The sequence below is a fragment of the Myripristis murdjan genome, chromosome 8 (assembly GCF_902150065.1).
Source record: "Myripristis murdjan chromosome 8, fMyrMur1.1, whole genome shotgun sequence".
NCBI lineage: Eukaryota > Metazoa > Chordata > Actinopteri > Holocentriformes > Holocentridae > Myripristis > Myripristis murdjan.
In genome coordinates, this window is record NC_043987.1 from 17444028 (window position 1) to 17460063 (window position 16036).

The 16036-nt window shown below is 46.5% G+C and overlaps 1 protein-coding gene across 1 annotated transcript; it reads right to left on the reverse strand.

The window, feature by feature from the left end:
- Nucleotides 1-802: 802 nt before the first annotated feature.
- On the reverse strand, nucleotides 803-15856 carry iqck (IQ motif containing K). Its single transcript, XM_030058035.1, has 9 exons — nucleotides 15791-15856; nucleotides 15554-15681; nucleotides 15317-15467; nucleotides 14602-14699; nucleotides 14277-14329; nucleotides 13899-13976; nucleotides 12924-13008; nucleotides 4567-4651; nucleotides 803-2082 (listed from the first exon to the last, which is right to left on the reverse strand). The coding sequence occupies exons 1-9, from the start codon at nucleotides 15843-15845 to the stop codon at nucleotides 1889-1891; spliced, it is 927 nt and encodes a 308-aa protein (XP_029913895.1). The 5' UTR covers nucleotides 15846-15856; the 3' UTR covers nucleotides 803-1888.
- Nucleotides 15857-16036: the final 180 nt, after the last annotated feature.

Genomic DNA, 16036 nt, shown 5'->3' on the forward strand with positions numbered 1-16036 from the left:
TCTACTTCATCATTTTGGAGCGGCACACTCCCAGTGAAGCTCTCCTTCCTTGTGACCAGGGAGGGAGTCAATGAACCCAACTTGGCGGATGTGTTACACTCGCATTGACGAACAAATGCACTATCTGTGTTAAAATATACTTTCACATCAAAGACTCTGGTATTAGTAAGCACTCCAGTTCCACATCTCTCTTCCATTTCCTATGTCAGGACAGACCTAAAATATTACAGTTTTACCCTGTAACCCCAGATGTCTACAGTTACCCACCTGTCTCCCAGATTTCACACGACACCTTGAGCCTGGGAGTGAAGCCCCAGGTTTTGCTCTAGCAGCCCAGTAGCCACTCCCTGCTGCTGCTGTGTGATCCAGTTTCAGTCAGGCCCGGTGCTGCCAGACTTGGCGGAGCTGTCTGCCCTATCAGATGTCCCAGAATGAAATGGGCTGTTTTATCACCTAACCAGTGGCAGCTGTCTTCCAGAAATCCAAATACAGTACCTGCAGAGGGAGATACACGACCGCCACCATGCTTGACTAGGAGGCCGAGTGCATCGCTGACCAGAATGGTCAAGAAGGCCGTTCATCACAAAACCACCTCGCTACCCTGCTACGTCATTGCAAGAAGAGCCTGAGCATATCATCATTACTCCTTTGGGTTCAAGGAGCAATGGAAATATGCCAGGAGTGCACTTTATTCACTCACTTTAATTGACACACACACTGGAGAGGACAGTCAGAACCTGCACAGTCTAAGTTGGCTTGAAGGAGAGCAAAGAACTGCAGAGTCAGACGAGCACCATGCAGGTTTTTTTTTTTTTTATCATGACATTTATGCAAATCAAATCCCATGAGTCTTCCATCCATGGTTAATCCATGACATTCAGCAACATTTCCATGAATAATATTTACCAGTGTCTATGTTAAGAATCTCCTTTTAAATAGTGTATACAAATGTCCCACTTGACTCACTAAAACTAACATTTAGGACATGCATAGCAAGAAAATACATAATTGGGTTAGTAACCCCTGAAAGCAGCTAGATCCTCTAGAAGATGAGCTTAACATTAAACACGTGACATGCAGAAATAAATTAAATGCATCCAAACATTTCAAGGCTTGGGAAACAACATATTCAAATTCTATGACCTTTCATGTCTTCAGTAGCCATGGGAACCTTGCTTCCTGCTTCGCCAGATAGTTTTCAATCACCCTCCCACGGTGATCTCTCTCCTGTCTCTCAACACATTTTTATTTCCCTTTCCCCAGACATTTTTTTTTTCCACTTTCCCGATAAGCAGGAAAGAAAGTGCCTCTCTGCACTTTCACTCACCTTTTTTTCTCTGGTCTAAATTCCTGTTTTGAATGGAAATGCTATAATCTCTTTTATGAAATGCCAAAGTACTGTCTATCATCACGGAAAGAGGAAATGGCAAGTCAAGGAAGGATTCTTTTTTTTGTTTTGTTTTTATCTTCCAATAAGCTATCATGAAGAGGAAACATTATGTCTGTAACAAGTGTGAGGGGGCTCTACTCTCAGTGATATGGCAAGTGAACTGCACTCGTGTTCTCTTGTTGGGTGAGTCCCAGTGAAGTCAGTCCTGTGAAGTGATCCGTCAAAAGGGCAATGAAGGCAATCAACTAATTAGCCACAGATCTCAGGCCATAAATCCTTGCCTCGCCATATCCAATTGGTTTCAGACATTTTTAATGGCTTGTTGAGTGATCACTTCAGCCACTTTGACACCAGCCTACTGGCGTTTAATAGCCTCGAAACATGGCAAAAACCTTGTACATGGTGTTAATGGTCTAGCTCAGGTTGGGAGTTCCTAGCAGGGACGGAGACACTGCAGCCAGCGGCAGGTCGCCACACTCGGGCACGGCAGGGAGTCAGTCAACGGCGGCAGAGAGGGCCGTCCCCTCCATGCCTGTGCAGACTGGGGGTCAGAAGCTCGGTGCTCTCGGGGGTCATCTGGGTGGTGGGGGTGTGGACCACGGTACTCTGCGGGGAGGGGGACACCACCTGGATGGACACGTCTGAATTATCGGGCGGGGGGGTCTCTGTGAGATCCATGCTGGCTGAGCCCGCTGGAGACAAACAGTAACAGCATCCTTAGCAAGTGTTAACAAACCGTGATTCAGCCGGCTACTGTCACTTTGTCACTGTGACAGCTGCAAGGCTATTGTGGCGGCCTTTTGTTCTCTGCCAGTTAGAGACAATAGGCCTTGACAATATGGATGTGAAGCTATGTTGAATGGAGTGCTACGTTTGGTGAGTTATACCACTGCGACACACACAAACAGTAAATGATGTAAGTGAAAGTTCTTTTTGCTCTGTTTACATGCTAATGAGGAAGGGTATTTAGCTAAGCGACCCACTCTGAGACTGATGGTAAACATCTAACACAACCCGCTAGAGTCAAGGACAGTCGGGAGGTGATTCATGAGCTGCTGAGAGCTGCAGCTGTCCAGTGAGCCTGACCTGTTGACCTGGACGTATCACTGTGTGTCTGACAGGCTTCCCCTCGCTTTATTGTTTTTTCTCTCCACCTCAGGACCGATTCCATTTCAGACTGTGAAATATGTAATGGCAGAGCGGGTATCGCATGTGTGGCCCTCCTCAGTCAATGAGATGAGTGCAGCTGTGCTGGATCAGCTTAAAGAGCATGGACACTGCAGGAGAAATGTAGGAGGGCCTCCCTACATTTCTCACTGCAATCTCTCTCTGTCTCTCTCTCTCTCTGTCTCTCTCAATTCAATGACCTTTATTGGCATGAAGTACAACTCAGTATATATTCCCAAATACCCCAATAAAAACCATTAACAAGAGTTCAATAAAATTACAAGAAATGTAAGAGCAGATTTGCTGTAAATGTTGGAGGAGTGCAGGAAAACATCAGAATATGCTGATATATAAAATGTAAGTAGCTCTTTTATGGTGTGTGTGGTAAAGATGCTCTCTTTCTCTTTCTCTGTCTCTATCTCTGGCTCTCTTTCTCTTGCTCTCTCTCACCCCTTTACCTCTCTCTCTTTCTGTCCCGTTCATGGGTCATTCATCTCTCTGTGCTGGGGGCAATGCTCGCTTCATTACATCCAAACAACAACAGGCAAAACCAGCAAACAAACTGCAACTTCAGCACCAATGCCCAGCAAGGTCTCTCTCTCTCTCTCTCTCTCCCTCTCTCTCTCTCTCTCTCTCTCTCCTCTCTCTCACTGTGTCTATCTCACACATCCTTTCTCTCTGCTTCTCTCCCTTTCCCCTTTCAGCTGTATCTCCTCTATTTGTGCTGAAGGGGGGTCATCGTATGGTCTCCTTTGAGGATGACAATCTGGGCATGCTCTCTTTCACAAACACACACATGCATACAGCACACACACACCACCACACACACACACGCCCCCTATACACACGTCCCCAGGCCCCCTGTTAGAATGTCAGGTCAGCAGTAGCGGTGGCTAGCAGCGTGTGAGCGGCGGCAGGGCAGGGCTGTGGCACCCCAGTGGAAGAATGTTCGTTGCCCTGCCACCGCTGCACCCATGCCTTTGTCGTGCGTAATGTGTGTGTCAGGGTGGAAACAACCTGGGTCGCTCATTGTTTGTGTGATGCTGTGATGCAGGGTATGCGAGATGATGGTGTGTGTGGAGTGTGTGTGTGTGTGTATGTGTGTGTGTACAAGGGCTGTATATGCATGTTCATTTGAGCACATGATCTCTTCTGGCTGTGACGTTCATGTTGGTTTTGTTGCCATAGTAGTGTGGCATGCTAGAGTGCGTGTGTGTGTGTGTGTGTGTGTGTGTGTGTGTGTGTGTGTGTGTGTAGTATGTTTTTTCAAGGACAAAGCTATGCCACTCTCCTTGGGCATGAATGTCAGTCAGTCACACTGGACATGGGCCTACATTCTCAGCTGCTCCCCTCCATCCTTCATACATACACACACACACACACACACATGCAAACAGACACACAAGCCTGCAGCCATTTTATACCCCTCATTCTCTCTCTCTCTCTCTCTCTCTCTCTCCCTCTCTCTCTCTCTCTCTCTCTGTCTCTCTCCCTCTCTTCATCTTCCTCCCTTTCTCCTTCTGCCTCGTCTTTCTTAAGATGTGTCCCCCGCCCCCATCACTCGCCTCTATCTCTCTGTCACACAACACACCCTGAGCCCTGCAGACATTTCTTTTCACTCCGTCACTTGTATCTCTCTCTCTCTCTCTCTCTCTCTCTCTCTCTCTCTCTCTCTCTCTCTCCCTCTCTCTCTCTCTCCTACCCCATTCTCTCTCACTGTCACTGCTCTCCGCATCCTCATCTCCCCGCTTTCACTTCAAAGTCCAGCTGGATGGGAGGAATACTATAATGCTGTGTGTGTGTGTACATGTGTGTGTGTGTGTGTATGTACATGTGTGGCACACTGTCTGCCTATCAGCAGCTGTTGTGGCCCAGAGGAGAAGGTTCAAGATCAATGGTATTGTATTGCCAGCAAGCCCGAGGCCTGGTGTTCAGTGATAGGAGGCAGTGTGTGTGTGTGTGTGTGTGTGTGTGTGTGTGTGTGTGCATTAGAGCGCGTGTACTCTCACCTCGGCTCTCTTGTTGGGCCAGGGACTCGTTTCTCAGCTCTCTCTGCCACTGGCGCAGCTCCTGCACATCTGGACGCACCCTGATCTACACACACACACACACACACACACACACACACACGCACACACACCCACCCACAAATAGATAGCACATATACTTACGCCCCAAGCAGCACATGCATAAATGCACGTGAACAAGCATTATCAATAATGTAATCACGTTGCAATCTACACCAGGTCAATCAATAGCAAAGCAACAGTATTGTCAAAAGTGTCCTATTTAACTGTGAGCCCATGAGACTATTGCAGGATATTGCACACTATTGCTCTGGCAGGAGATAAATCAGCTCTCTCTCTGTGTGTGTGTGTGTGTGTGTGTGTGTTTGGTAAAAGCTCACAAATAATGATTTAGCACAAAGCCGCGTGAGGCAGCTTGGAAACTATTTCTGAAAGGTCAGTGATGTGTTGCAGTGAGACAGTTGCTGTTGACAATAACTAAGCCTGCTAAGTTGTGTGAATTACTCCTCGGGTGTGTGTGTGTGTGTGTGCGCGCGCGTGCATGTGCTCAGGTCCAAGCATCCAAATATGGCTGCGTACCCAGTCTTGGCAAAGGAGTAAACAAAACGGTCAAATTTGTGCAGCCTAGCAGTTGATAAACTCTCTTTGATTCTGTTATCCCTGTCCAGTCGGTGGAGAGCAAAGGTTATGCTTTTATTCCTTAAGGAAGATCCTGCTTGCTCTCTCTTTCTGTGTGTGCGTGTGTGTGTGTGTGTGTGCGCGTGTGTGGGCTGTGAGCTCTCAGAGAGATTACTAAATAGGCTAGCTTTTTTTGGGTGAATAGAACATGTCCCCGAACAACTCTGTCTCTTCCTTTCTCTCCTCCTCCTCCTCTCCCACTAACTAGGCCCCCTTTCTTCCTCCTTTTCTCTCACACTCCCACCTCGCCGCCTCCCCCGTCTCTCCTTGCTCCCCATTCTTCATCACCTCTCCCTCCACCCCCCCACCCCCCCCCCAGCTTCTACACCCACTTCTCGCTCCCCGCTCCCTGCTCAGCCCTCCCATCTTTTCTCTCTCCTCCTTGTTCTCCGGTCTCCTGCCGTGCGTCTCCCGCTCCCTCTACTCAACCTCAGAGACCAAATGTGCGACTAAACCCTTGTTCTCTCCTCTTTCTTTCCCCCACCAGTCGCCTATTTTTCCTCCGTTTCCTCCCCCCCCCCGGTTCTCTCCCACCTCTCCTCTCTCCAGTCTTTTCTCTCTGTCCCGCTCCTCCCACTCCACTCGATCCCCTGATTCTCTAGCGGCAGTAGGTAGCTATTAGCAGTGGGTCTGGAAGTGGGCCTGTTATATAAGGAGCAGCCTGGCAATGGGTTGGGGTAGGGGGAGGCTCGTGGGCTGGGATGGTTATTTCAGCGGGTGTCAGAGCGCCGCAGCAGCCCCTCTGCTGATGGGAGATACCATAGAAATGGAAATGAAGGGGTCAGGGTCAGGAGGGGTGGGGGGATGCGGGGGTGGGGGTGTGTCGTGTTTTCTCACCGCTGTTTGTGTGTGTCTGTCTGGTGTCCTGCAGAAATCTTATATCTCCAGCACTGGCACTCGTTAATTGTCACTGATTCCTGCATGACGGAGTATTTCATGATGCAAGGACCAAACCACTGACAAGGCATCGTAAAAAGTCGAATATACCGGGATGTCACAGGGAGAAACAGTTTTTCTCAGTTCCTCAAAAGCCAAACTGTTTGGTTATACAACGTTTCTGCAAGATGTTGGCATTTTGAATATGTATGTGTGTGTGTGTGTGTGTGTGTGTGAGTGTGTGAGAGAGACATTTGAATATAAAGAATTGAGTGTGTGAGCTTTCCGAAGTCTGTATGTATCAGCACTCTCAGTGAGCGGAGGCGATGTCTTGTTTTGACTGGGTGCACGAATCGAGGTCTAACACTGCCTCTGTGTGTATGTGTGTGTGTGTGTGTGTGTGTGTGTGTGTGTACATGTGAATATGTGCTGTGAACACGTGAGCTCGCAAAGCAACAGCACAGCAATGTATGAGGGTATTTGTATCTAAACTTCCTGGCTCTAATCATTAGTGAGCCTTTGATAGTATCTGTTGGGAATAATGTGCATGTCAACACACATGTGATAGCGGCAGAGTGTGTGTGTGTGTGTGTGTGTGTTTTCATATGCACGTGAGTCAGTCCTCCTATGCTGCCTGCATGTACGAAGAGCAAGCTTTTCAAACGTGATCACAAGACAAATGCACACCTATGTGCACACGTTAGCTGACACACACAAGCATGAGTATATACAGCACGCGCGCGCACACACACACACACACAGTGAAAATGACAAACACACATAAAACACTCAAAAGTGAGACTCCATCCTAAATCCCTATTGGCATCCTGTCTCAAAGCAGATATTATCAGCAATCAAAGCAAGCGTTAGTGTATAGGTATACTCTCTCTCTCACATACACACACACACACACACACACACACACACACACACACACACAGACATGCATACACACATATACATAGAACACATAAACACAGATGGATTTACAGACACATATGTGCACACAAAAAATACACAGGACCACAGAGTGACACAGGACGTGCACAAGTATGCCCCCGCAACCACTCTCATGCATTGACACACACACACACACACACACACACACACACACACACAGGCACACACACACAGGCACATCCCTCAGCCCCAGTGCACAGTGCATTTCAAGCCTCCTTCCCCCCTCTCTTTGTACTGCGATGCCTGTGAGACTGAGCTTCTTTCCCACTCTCACACTCGGCAGCAGCACAATGCTCTCTGTTGGGGAGGAACAGGCCGGGCTGCAACGCATGTCACCAGCCACAGAGACGGGCTGCAGAAGAGATAGCTACTATATTCATGTTTAGCAGCCTACTACTCCATCTAGCCTTCTGACTTCTCCACCCACTCGTTGTCTGTCTTTCTGTTTACCCACGCTGCCATCAGAGGTTATCCAAGCAGTCGGTCTGTGAATGAATAAAACACCAACCAGCCATCTATCCATCACTCATGCATCCATAGAAACACCCACACATCCATCAATTAATGAATCCAGCGGTGTAGTACTTGAAAGGGAAGGTTTACGCCGGTGTAAAGTAAGTGGATCATACTGTGACTTCCTTTGTAACTCAGCTGAGAGGTAAGTAAGACCTAAAATGTGCTATGTGAGTATCTCAGTTTATTATGAGGAAAAGAGAGTCATTCAGGAATACCTATGCCAGCCTTCAACTCTACTCTGCTAAATTTCATTCATTCATTCATTCATCCATCCAATCATGCTAAAACCACTCCGTCTCACCCTGGGTCAGAGTGCCCTGACATCCTCTCTGCAGGAGGGGGGGGGGGGGGGTCAGGACTGAGTGGGGATGTCCTGACCATAGAAATACATCTGAGAAGAATCAGCATGGGTTACGGCTCAAGTCGGTGTATTTCTGGGTGGTTCCGTTCACCAAGGCAACAGCCATTCACCAGCGACACTCACTGATGTCACATGTCAGCAGAGGAGTTTGTGTCGATGAAGGCGAGGCAGCAAGCTCAGCAAAGATCCAGGCCGAGCAAGCCGGACGCACGGCTAACAGAAAACACGCTCTGCTGTCACGGAACGTAAAAAGAGATGGTTACAGTTTAGCCTGGGTTTGCTCGGGTTAATGTTCGTGCAAAGATCTGGGCCTGCTGTGAATAATCTAGGCTTGGGTTGTGAGTAACTCCGTGTATTATTCAGTAATACCCATGTAGGCCTTCAACTCCACTCTACACTCCACCCATCCATCAGTCCAATCACGCTAAAACCACCCCGTCTCACTCTGGGTCAGCGCACCGACCATAGAAATTGAATTGGATAGAACCTTTGGTGCACGGCAAATCCCAGTATTTCCCGGTGGCTCACCTTGCCAATTAAGACGACAGCTGTAGTGCTCACTGATGTCACCGCCTCGGCACAAGTGTTTGTCTGTGTTTGGTGAGCCAATTTAAGCCTGATGCACGGCTAATGGAAACACGTTCTGTTTTAACAAGAAGATGGATAAAAGAATTCTGAAAATAATCTTGTGGCTCTTGATTTTGATCTAAATAAATAAATAAATAAAAAAAAGGTTGGTTTTTGGAGAAGGTGAGCCTTACATGATGGGGTTGTTAGTGGTTGTGCCATAATGTTATTCATTAGCTTTAACAACAACAGTGCAGCTAATTAGGATTAACTTAGCTGACCTTAAGCTTATCTAATTCACTTAAATTATCATTAGCCTGAGACTGGAAGCTTCCAATCAAATTTAATAACTTTAGCAGCGTGTTGATGAATTTAATTAATTTCATGTGTTACCTTCAACTTCCCCATTCACTGCTGCTGTGAGCTGAGCACACCATGACCAAGGGATCCATGTATGAAAGTCAATTTGTTCCAAAGATAGCTACCATTAGCTTCACTGGCAACGCTAGAATTCACTATGCAATGCCGAGTCCACTCAACTCAGCTTCCATGGCCCCAGCATGCCCTGTGCAGGAGCCCCTGACCACTGGACGTCCTGACTGCCTGTAATGTATCAGCATCAGCATCAGTGTCAGTATGCATGGCCCGTTGGTGACTTTACACGGAAACCATTCTTCTAGTGCACTATTGGTGCCCTGGCTGGCCTAATGTGAACCAACTTGTGCAGCCCTCAGATCATTCAGCTGGAATCACAGACCTACTTCTCCTGCTGATGAGATCGCAGCTGCGTGTGTGTGTGTGTGTGTGTGTGTGTGAGAGAGAGAGAGAGAGAGAGAGAGAGATTCTTTCATCCAGCTATATCATTGTATGTCAAATGGAGTACTCGGTAGTCACAATGCCCCACTTTCCAACAGTAAGTGTGCCTACACCAGGACCCTCTTCAGCCCAGTAGGACTAGCGTGACTGTAATGGGGCTGACATTTTTATTTGAAATGACTTTCCATGTGAATATAAAACTGATGACTTATTCAATAGAGATTAAATGGTTTCTCTAAGAGACAAAGAGCCCATTTTAGCAGAAAGAGTTAGTTTCACTGAGATCTTGAGATCACTGAGACTTTATGACCTTTAACACTCCAGTTAGCCTGAACATACAAGACCGCATTCCCACAAGACCACCGGAATGAATGTGAAAATGAAAACAACCAGAGATTTATCAGAATAGAGGTCTGTGTGACTAAGACGATTTCTCATTTAAAAAAAAAAAAAACTGCACAGCCAGAAACCCAGACGAGACCTGTAAAAATAAATTACACAATCACAACTGACAATAGACGCTGCACAGAAAAGCCTTTCACACACCGTGTAAAACTTGAGCTGGACTGGAATGGGATTTCGTATGCTGGATAGACCTGACTATATGTGACAAGGCAACGCTGGGCCAGAAACAAGGCCGAGCATGAGTCCACTCTGCGTATCCTTAATAAATTTTCTTATCAAATAGAGACAGTGAGATTGATTATGATAAAAGCCTCCATCTCTCTCCCTGGCCACAAGCCCCGATATCGTCGGCCTAATTGGAATTCCTATTTATTACACAGCAATTACACTGCCCTACCTCAGCCCAGCTAGAAAGAAGAGCCTAAGACATCTTAGTGATGAGTGGTGTGTGTGTATGTGTGTGTGCGTATGGGCACACATACGGGCATTACAGTAGAAGGCATGGATGAGTGGATTAGAGTTGGGCTAAGGCACAGTGTGCAAAGAAGATTATGTAATATGTTTAGACCCAGCAGCTTGCTGTAGTGCTATGTGAGAGAAACAAGTGACAATCGTATTGTCTGGGTCACAGAGGTGTGTTTGTGTGTGTGGGTGAGTGTTTCCACCACTGCTCACCTTAAGTCTTGAACATATTTCAGTGAAACAAATAAGACAGAGATACAATTCCAATCGACAAAAAAATACCCTCCCCGCCTTCCTCCTCTCTTGCTCTATCTGTCTGTCTTTCTTACACACACATTCACACACCCTCTGCAGTCAGCGCTGCGTCAGGCAGGTTACATAACGGCACAGAGTGAAAAGGAGAGAATGGGGGGGGGGGGGGGTTACTGAAGAGAACACGGGAATATTGGTAAAGAAAGGAATCGAGGATAGCAGCAAGAGATGAAAGTCAGAGAAGAGAGGGCAAAACGATGTCTTAGTAATTTCACGCTGTTTACATGCTGCTGAAACACACATAAGTGCAGATGCATAGGTATATTCTCACCCTAACAGGCACACAAACACACTTACACACACAAACACCGTCTTGTGAAGCTCTGCAGAGTTTCAGTTCTCCTCCACACCTCTCTCTACATCACAGTTGACTGTGTTTGTGCTGCTGTCCTCATCCTTGCCTCGCCGGCCGCAGGGCTGCTGCTGCTGTTTTTCTACAGCCGACGTAGCAGCAGCAGCAGCAGCAGCCATGACACAGTCCAGTGCCTGACAAGAGTTTGCCTCAGTGCTTACCCAAAATATTCCTGTCCCTAACACATCCTGCATAACTCATGATATTCTGCATCCTTGAGAGACACACCCTCCACTTTGAACCCTGATCCTATATTCCTGAGCCTCTGCTGCATTCACAGCCTCCCCTAAGCCCCTTTGGAAGCATTAGTCCTTAGTGTCTGTCTGTCTGTCTGCCTGTCCGTCTGTCTCTCATTCTCTCTCTGTCCTTCTCTGTATTCTTATCATCCACATTCATTATTTGGGCTGCATTCCACTCTGTCTTGTCTCCCATCTATCCAATCCACGGCCTTTCTGCAGCACCAGCCCCTCACTCACCTCTTCCTTCCCTTCCTTTACCCACCAGTCTTTCTGAAAATGCTCCAAACATAGCCTGAGCCTCATCATCCAATTTTGCCCTAACATGCCCCCCCACCCCACGTCCCCACCCCCAGCCCACATACACACACATACACACACACACACACACACACACACACACACACACCCTCTCTCTCTGCATCCAAATCCCTTGTGGATGCAAGGCTGCAGTGCAATCAGTGGCCATGCTGAACCCCTCTTAGTTTAGGGTAAACACAGTGGGGTAATGACAGACAACTGGCTCACTGCTGCCACCTCATGTTACAACGGGAGATTATAGTCTGTGTATTCAAGGTAGAGAGTTTGTGCTGCCCCCTACTGGTGAACTAGCCCTACATACATGCACTCATGCACACAAATGTGCACAGGCCTGCATGCACATACACACATTACACAATCTTTCATGTAGATCCCCCACACATTCAACTACATGCCCACACGCGTGCATGTACAAGCACGAGGCTTCAGATCACTCAGATTGAATGTAATTCTACATGACACCACAGCTGGCATCCTGTCCTCTTGGTGGTTTACCCGGCAGAGAGAGGCTGAAGCCGATTCCTCCCCCGCACACACAGAACGGATAAAAGACAAATACAAAACTAAGAGCATTTGTGGTGCGATAAACAAAAACATGGCCCCTCCTTCCATCTTTACTCTATGCAAACACAGAACTGGCTGAGTTTGTCTGTGAGAGAGTACGAGTGCATCAGGGGAGATGGCTGCTGTTTGCCTCTGGTAGTGTCTGTGTGTGTCTATTTATATCGCAGAACAGAGCACTTCAGACCAGAACACCCACACAGGAAGGAATTAAGCCCAGCACCACTGATGACATAATCAAGCCGCTGAATGAAATTGCAGTCCGCATGGAAGGGGGGCTTTTCAGTGGGATGGGATTATACAACCAGGCCCGCTGCAGAGATCGCAACATTGGCTGCTGCACATGCAGGAGGGAGCCTATTGTATACTGACAGAGCCAGACACACACACACACACACACACACACACACACACACAGGCAGACAAGAAGGCCTGCACGTATGCACAAACCTGCTTGCTGTTGTGTGTGGGGTAATTACAGGCTTCCTTCACATTTCCCACTTCAAAATCCCGTAACCTTTTTCCAGGCAATAACTTTGTGAACTGATCTGAACGTTTTGTGCTCCATGGGGAGCCTACCGTAACTGCAGCAGGCCAGTGTGGACCTTGGCAACACAAAGAGCACAATATGTGAAATGAAAATGGGTGTGCAGCATCCGAGGCATTCAGGGCTAAACAGTATTATTATTTTTTTTTTTTTTCCATTATCTTCAACCTTTTATTCAGTAATTCCCAGATCTCTAAACCAAGACCTTGAAAGATGAAAATTCATGGTCTACACTCCTCTAGACTTTCCAGGTCTGGCAATGAACTTTCCTAACTCTTTGTCTCTGTTTTCGTGCTTGCCCTTGTGCGCTGTATTGGAAACAAGGTGTGTATGGATGCACCGTCTGGGTACAAGTCTTGTCCAACGTACCTTGTATCCCCTCCAGAAAGACTGGATGAGGAGAGCAGCCTGATCCTCTGTCAGCAGCAGAAATAAAGGGATGGGAGGCCGAGGACTGAGGACAGAGTGAGAGAGAGAGAGAGAGAGAGAGAAAGAGAGGACAGGAGAGGTGGATGAGTCACCTTTGCCAGGGGAGCTAATGTGAATGTCAATGATTATGTGTGTGTGTGTGTGTGTGTGTGTGTGTGTGTGTGTGTGCTTGTGTGCTTGTGTGTGTGTGTGTGTGTGCTGCTGTTGTCCTATAATCCAGCTTTTTGTTATGGTAATTTTCCCTTGAAATAAAATGTTTATTATTTGTTTTGCTCCAGATGCTGGGTGGCTTTCATGAGTCTTATGGTCTTTTTGTTCATGCCGCGTATGTTTAGTGATTATTGTCATGAACGCTGGCCTTCTGCCAAATGCTTCCAGCCCATACCAATGTTTTGTTTTTGTCATTGTTTCTTGCACTGGATTTCAAAACAGGTCCATGTGTAAAGTATTATTTTTTTGTACTGGTTTATTTGCATTTGTTTTTGTCAGTAAGGATCATGATTTAACAGCACAGTGTTGCCATTATGAAAAACACCTGTGCCAATGGTAGGTTTTAAATGGACCTGCTTCTTGTCTTTATTATGAGGACAATGAAGGAGGCTGAAAAGTTTTGTGCAGCAATATGAGAAATAATTTGTTTTAAAAAAAATCATTGAACAGGCATGAAGATTTGAGCGTGACTCCATTTTACACTCTGATGATCCTGATGCTTATGAAACTGATACTAAACTTAATACTGAATATCAAATAGCAGTAATAATAATAATAATGATCATGATGTAGAATTTCAAATGCATAGTGCTTCATCTGAAAATAAAAATGCTTTCTTTAAATGATGGTTGGAGGAAACAGCAGCAGCACCAGTGTGTGTGTGTGTGTGTGTGTGTGTGTGTGAGGGATTGTGGTTCCACTCACTGTATGCTGAGCCAATCCTTGACAAAGGGGATGTCATGGAAGTTCACAGGCTCCTGCCCTTGCCGGCGGGGGTTACGGCTGGGAGGGTGGGGTGTGTGTGTGTGTGTGAGAGAGAGAGAGAGAGGTAACACAGAGCAAGAAGAAATGAAAAATAAATAAATAAACAAATAAAAACAGGCCTTGAGAAAAGCGCACACAAGTTTCCACTCTGTTTCTTCCACAACATGCCGCCTTCAATCCCGACATCTTGTGTAACTCACAACTCACGCTTTTTCGCCGACAGCACTTTTGAAATTTGCATGAACTATGAAAGCCTGCATGGGTGAGGTGAGGTGAACATTAGGAAGTGGAAAGAGAAAGGGAGGCATGTAGGCTTACTTGTACAGCCACTCTGTTAGGAAGTCACATGGATCAAACACTGTTCTTTTCTTCTGAAACACAAAACAAAACAATAAATTCCGCACAAAATGCTGTCATTCAGGGAGAAACAAAGTGCTAAACAGGAATTTGTTGTGTTATGGCTCTGCATGTTCATAGTGAAAAGAGCAACAAGCTGAGTGAATCGCAAAGAGTTAAAGCTTTCAAATCCCAACACAAATGACTTTTCACATTTGCGTGTGGTGTCTTACAGCAGGATGGCGGGTCTGTTGTGTGATATTGCCAGTTTTTACTTTGTCAGGGACGTTTCCTGAGAAATTCAGACCTGGAAGCAGCTCTGTCTCTGGGCCTCTTTCAGCATGGCCTCCAGTCCAGGCAACAACACTGGAAACACACTCTCCTCCAAGAGCCTTGTGACAGGATCTGTGACAAACACACACAAAGACTGCATTACTGGATACTGTTTAACTGTTTATTTAACGGTGCAATAATGTTAGACTGGTAGGACTTCATAACAAAGTATATATGATGTATACAGGTAGACTTTTTACATATGCTCAATTTCTTATTTCTCTGTTGATGTAATTTTTTTTTGTGGGATTAATGCACACATTTAGACATAATGAGATTTTTTTCTATTTCCTATTTCTGTTTTATTTTCTTATAATTTAATTCCTCTCTTGAGAATTTGAGCAACTGCAGCTGAGTCAAATTGAATATTTCTGATCCTGATTCTGATTCTGACATGCACATGGACCAGGACGACAGAGATGTTTGCAGAGAGTTGCATGATGCATCCAGTAGGGCAGGGGTCGGCAACCATGTGCGATGGAAAGCCAAAACGTCTGCAGGCTTTCATTCCAGCCAAAAACTGCATCAGGTGATTTCACTGAGTAGTTCCTCCTTTCTGCATGAAGGTGAGGTGATCAGTGGTGATCTCCTGGTGCAGTTTTTTTTTTTTTTTTTTTGGCTGGAATGAAGCTGTAGACCTTCCATTGCACATGGTTGCCTACCCCCTACAGTCAGGGAAGCTCACTCACTTTGATGGAGTTGAGGAGGGGACATAATCTCAGCCGCTGATGGGCGCCTCTGACTTGAGTGAGGACGTTTTCCCAAGACAGAGTACCCGGCAAGAGCAGGGTGGCAAAGCAGAGGGTCAAAACTGTGCAGCGGGTCATCATCCACAAACACCTAATGAATCAAACGACAGTCACGGATACTTTCTGAGCTGCTTTGACCTGGTAAACAACAGCAGGACAGCTGAGGGACGTCCTGACCTTGGCTGTGGTGAGCCCATAGAAGACCGGGGAGTGTTTACTGGCGCTGTACTGGGAGAACTGGGTGCTCACAGAGCCGCTGTCCGTCCACACGGCGCCGGGAGGACTGGGCTGCTCTGCTTCATACTCTTTTACAAAAAAACAAACAATAAAAAGCACAATCTGTCATATGTAGCCTTGTTTTTTTCAATTGCTAAGAGGGTTGGAGCAACTAACAAGCATATCCTATTGCCTCACCTTCACACACTTGTTGCCACAGAGATTTTTTTCTGGCACCGATGGTCTTTGCCATTTTCACCTGCAGTTGCCAAGAACGCGCCGGTTGCTAAGGAAGTACCGAGGAGGACTTCCGGTGTAGCTATGTGAGCCAGAAACGCAAATTGAACATTTTTTTTTTTTTTTTTTTTTAAAAAGCGAATTTATTTTGTCGCACGCCAGTCACAGGGCGTTAGAGATCGTGCATCCCTCAGATTATTTACTCAA

Bases quoted from the DNA above. Each gene is read 5' to 3' on its own strand.
- iqck (XM_030058035.1), bottom strand. From the start codon at position 15,845: ATGGCAAAGACCATCGGTGCCAGAAAAAAATCTCTGTGGCAACAAGTG. The intron at 13,977-14,276 runs GTAAGCCTACAT...CCACCCTCCCAG, and splicing joins CTAACAGAGTGGCTGTACAA to CCGTAACCCCCGCCGGCAAG. The intron at 13,009-13,898 runs GTGAGTGGAACC...CTCTGTCCTCAG, and splicing joins AAGGATTGGCTCAGCATACA to TCCTCGGCCTCCCATCCCTT.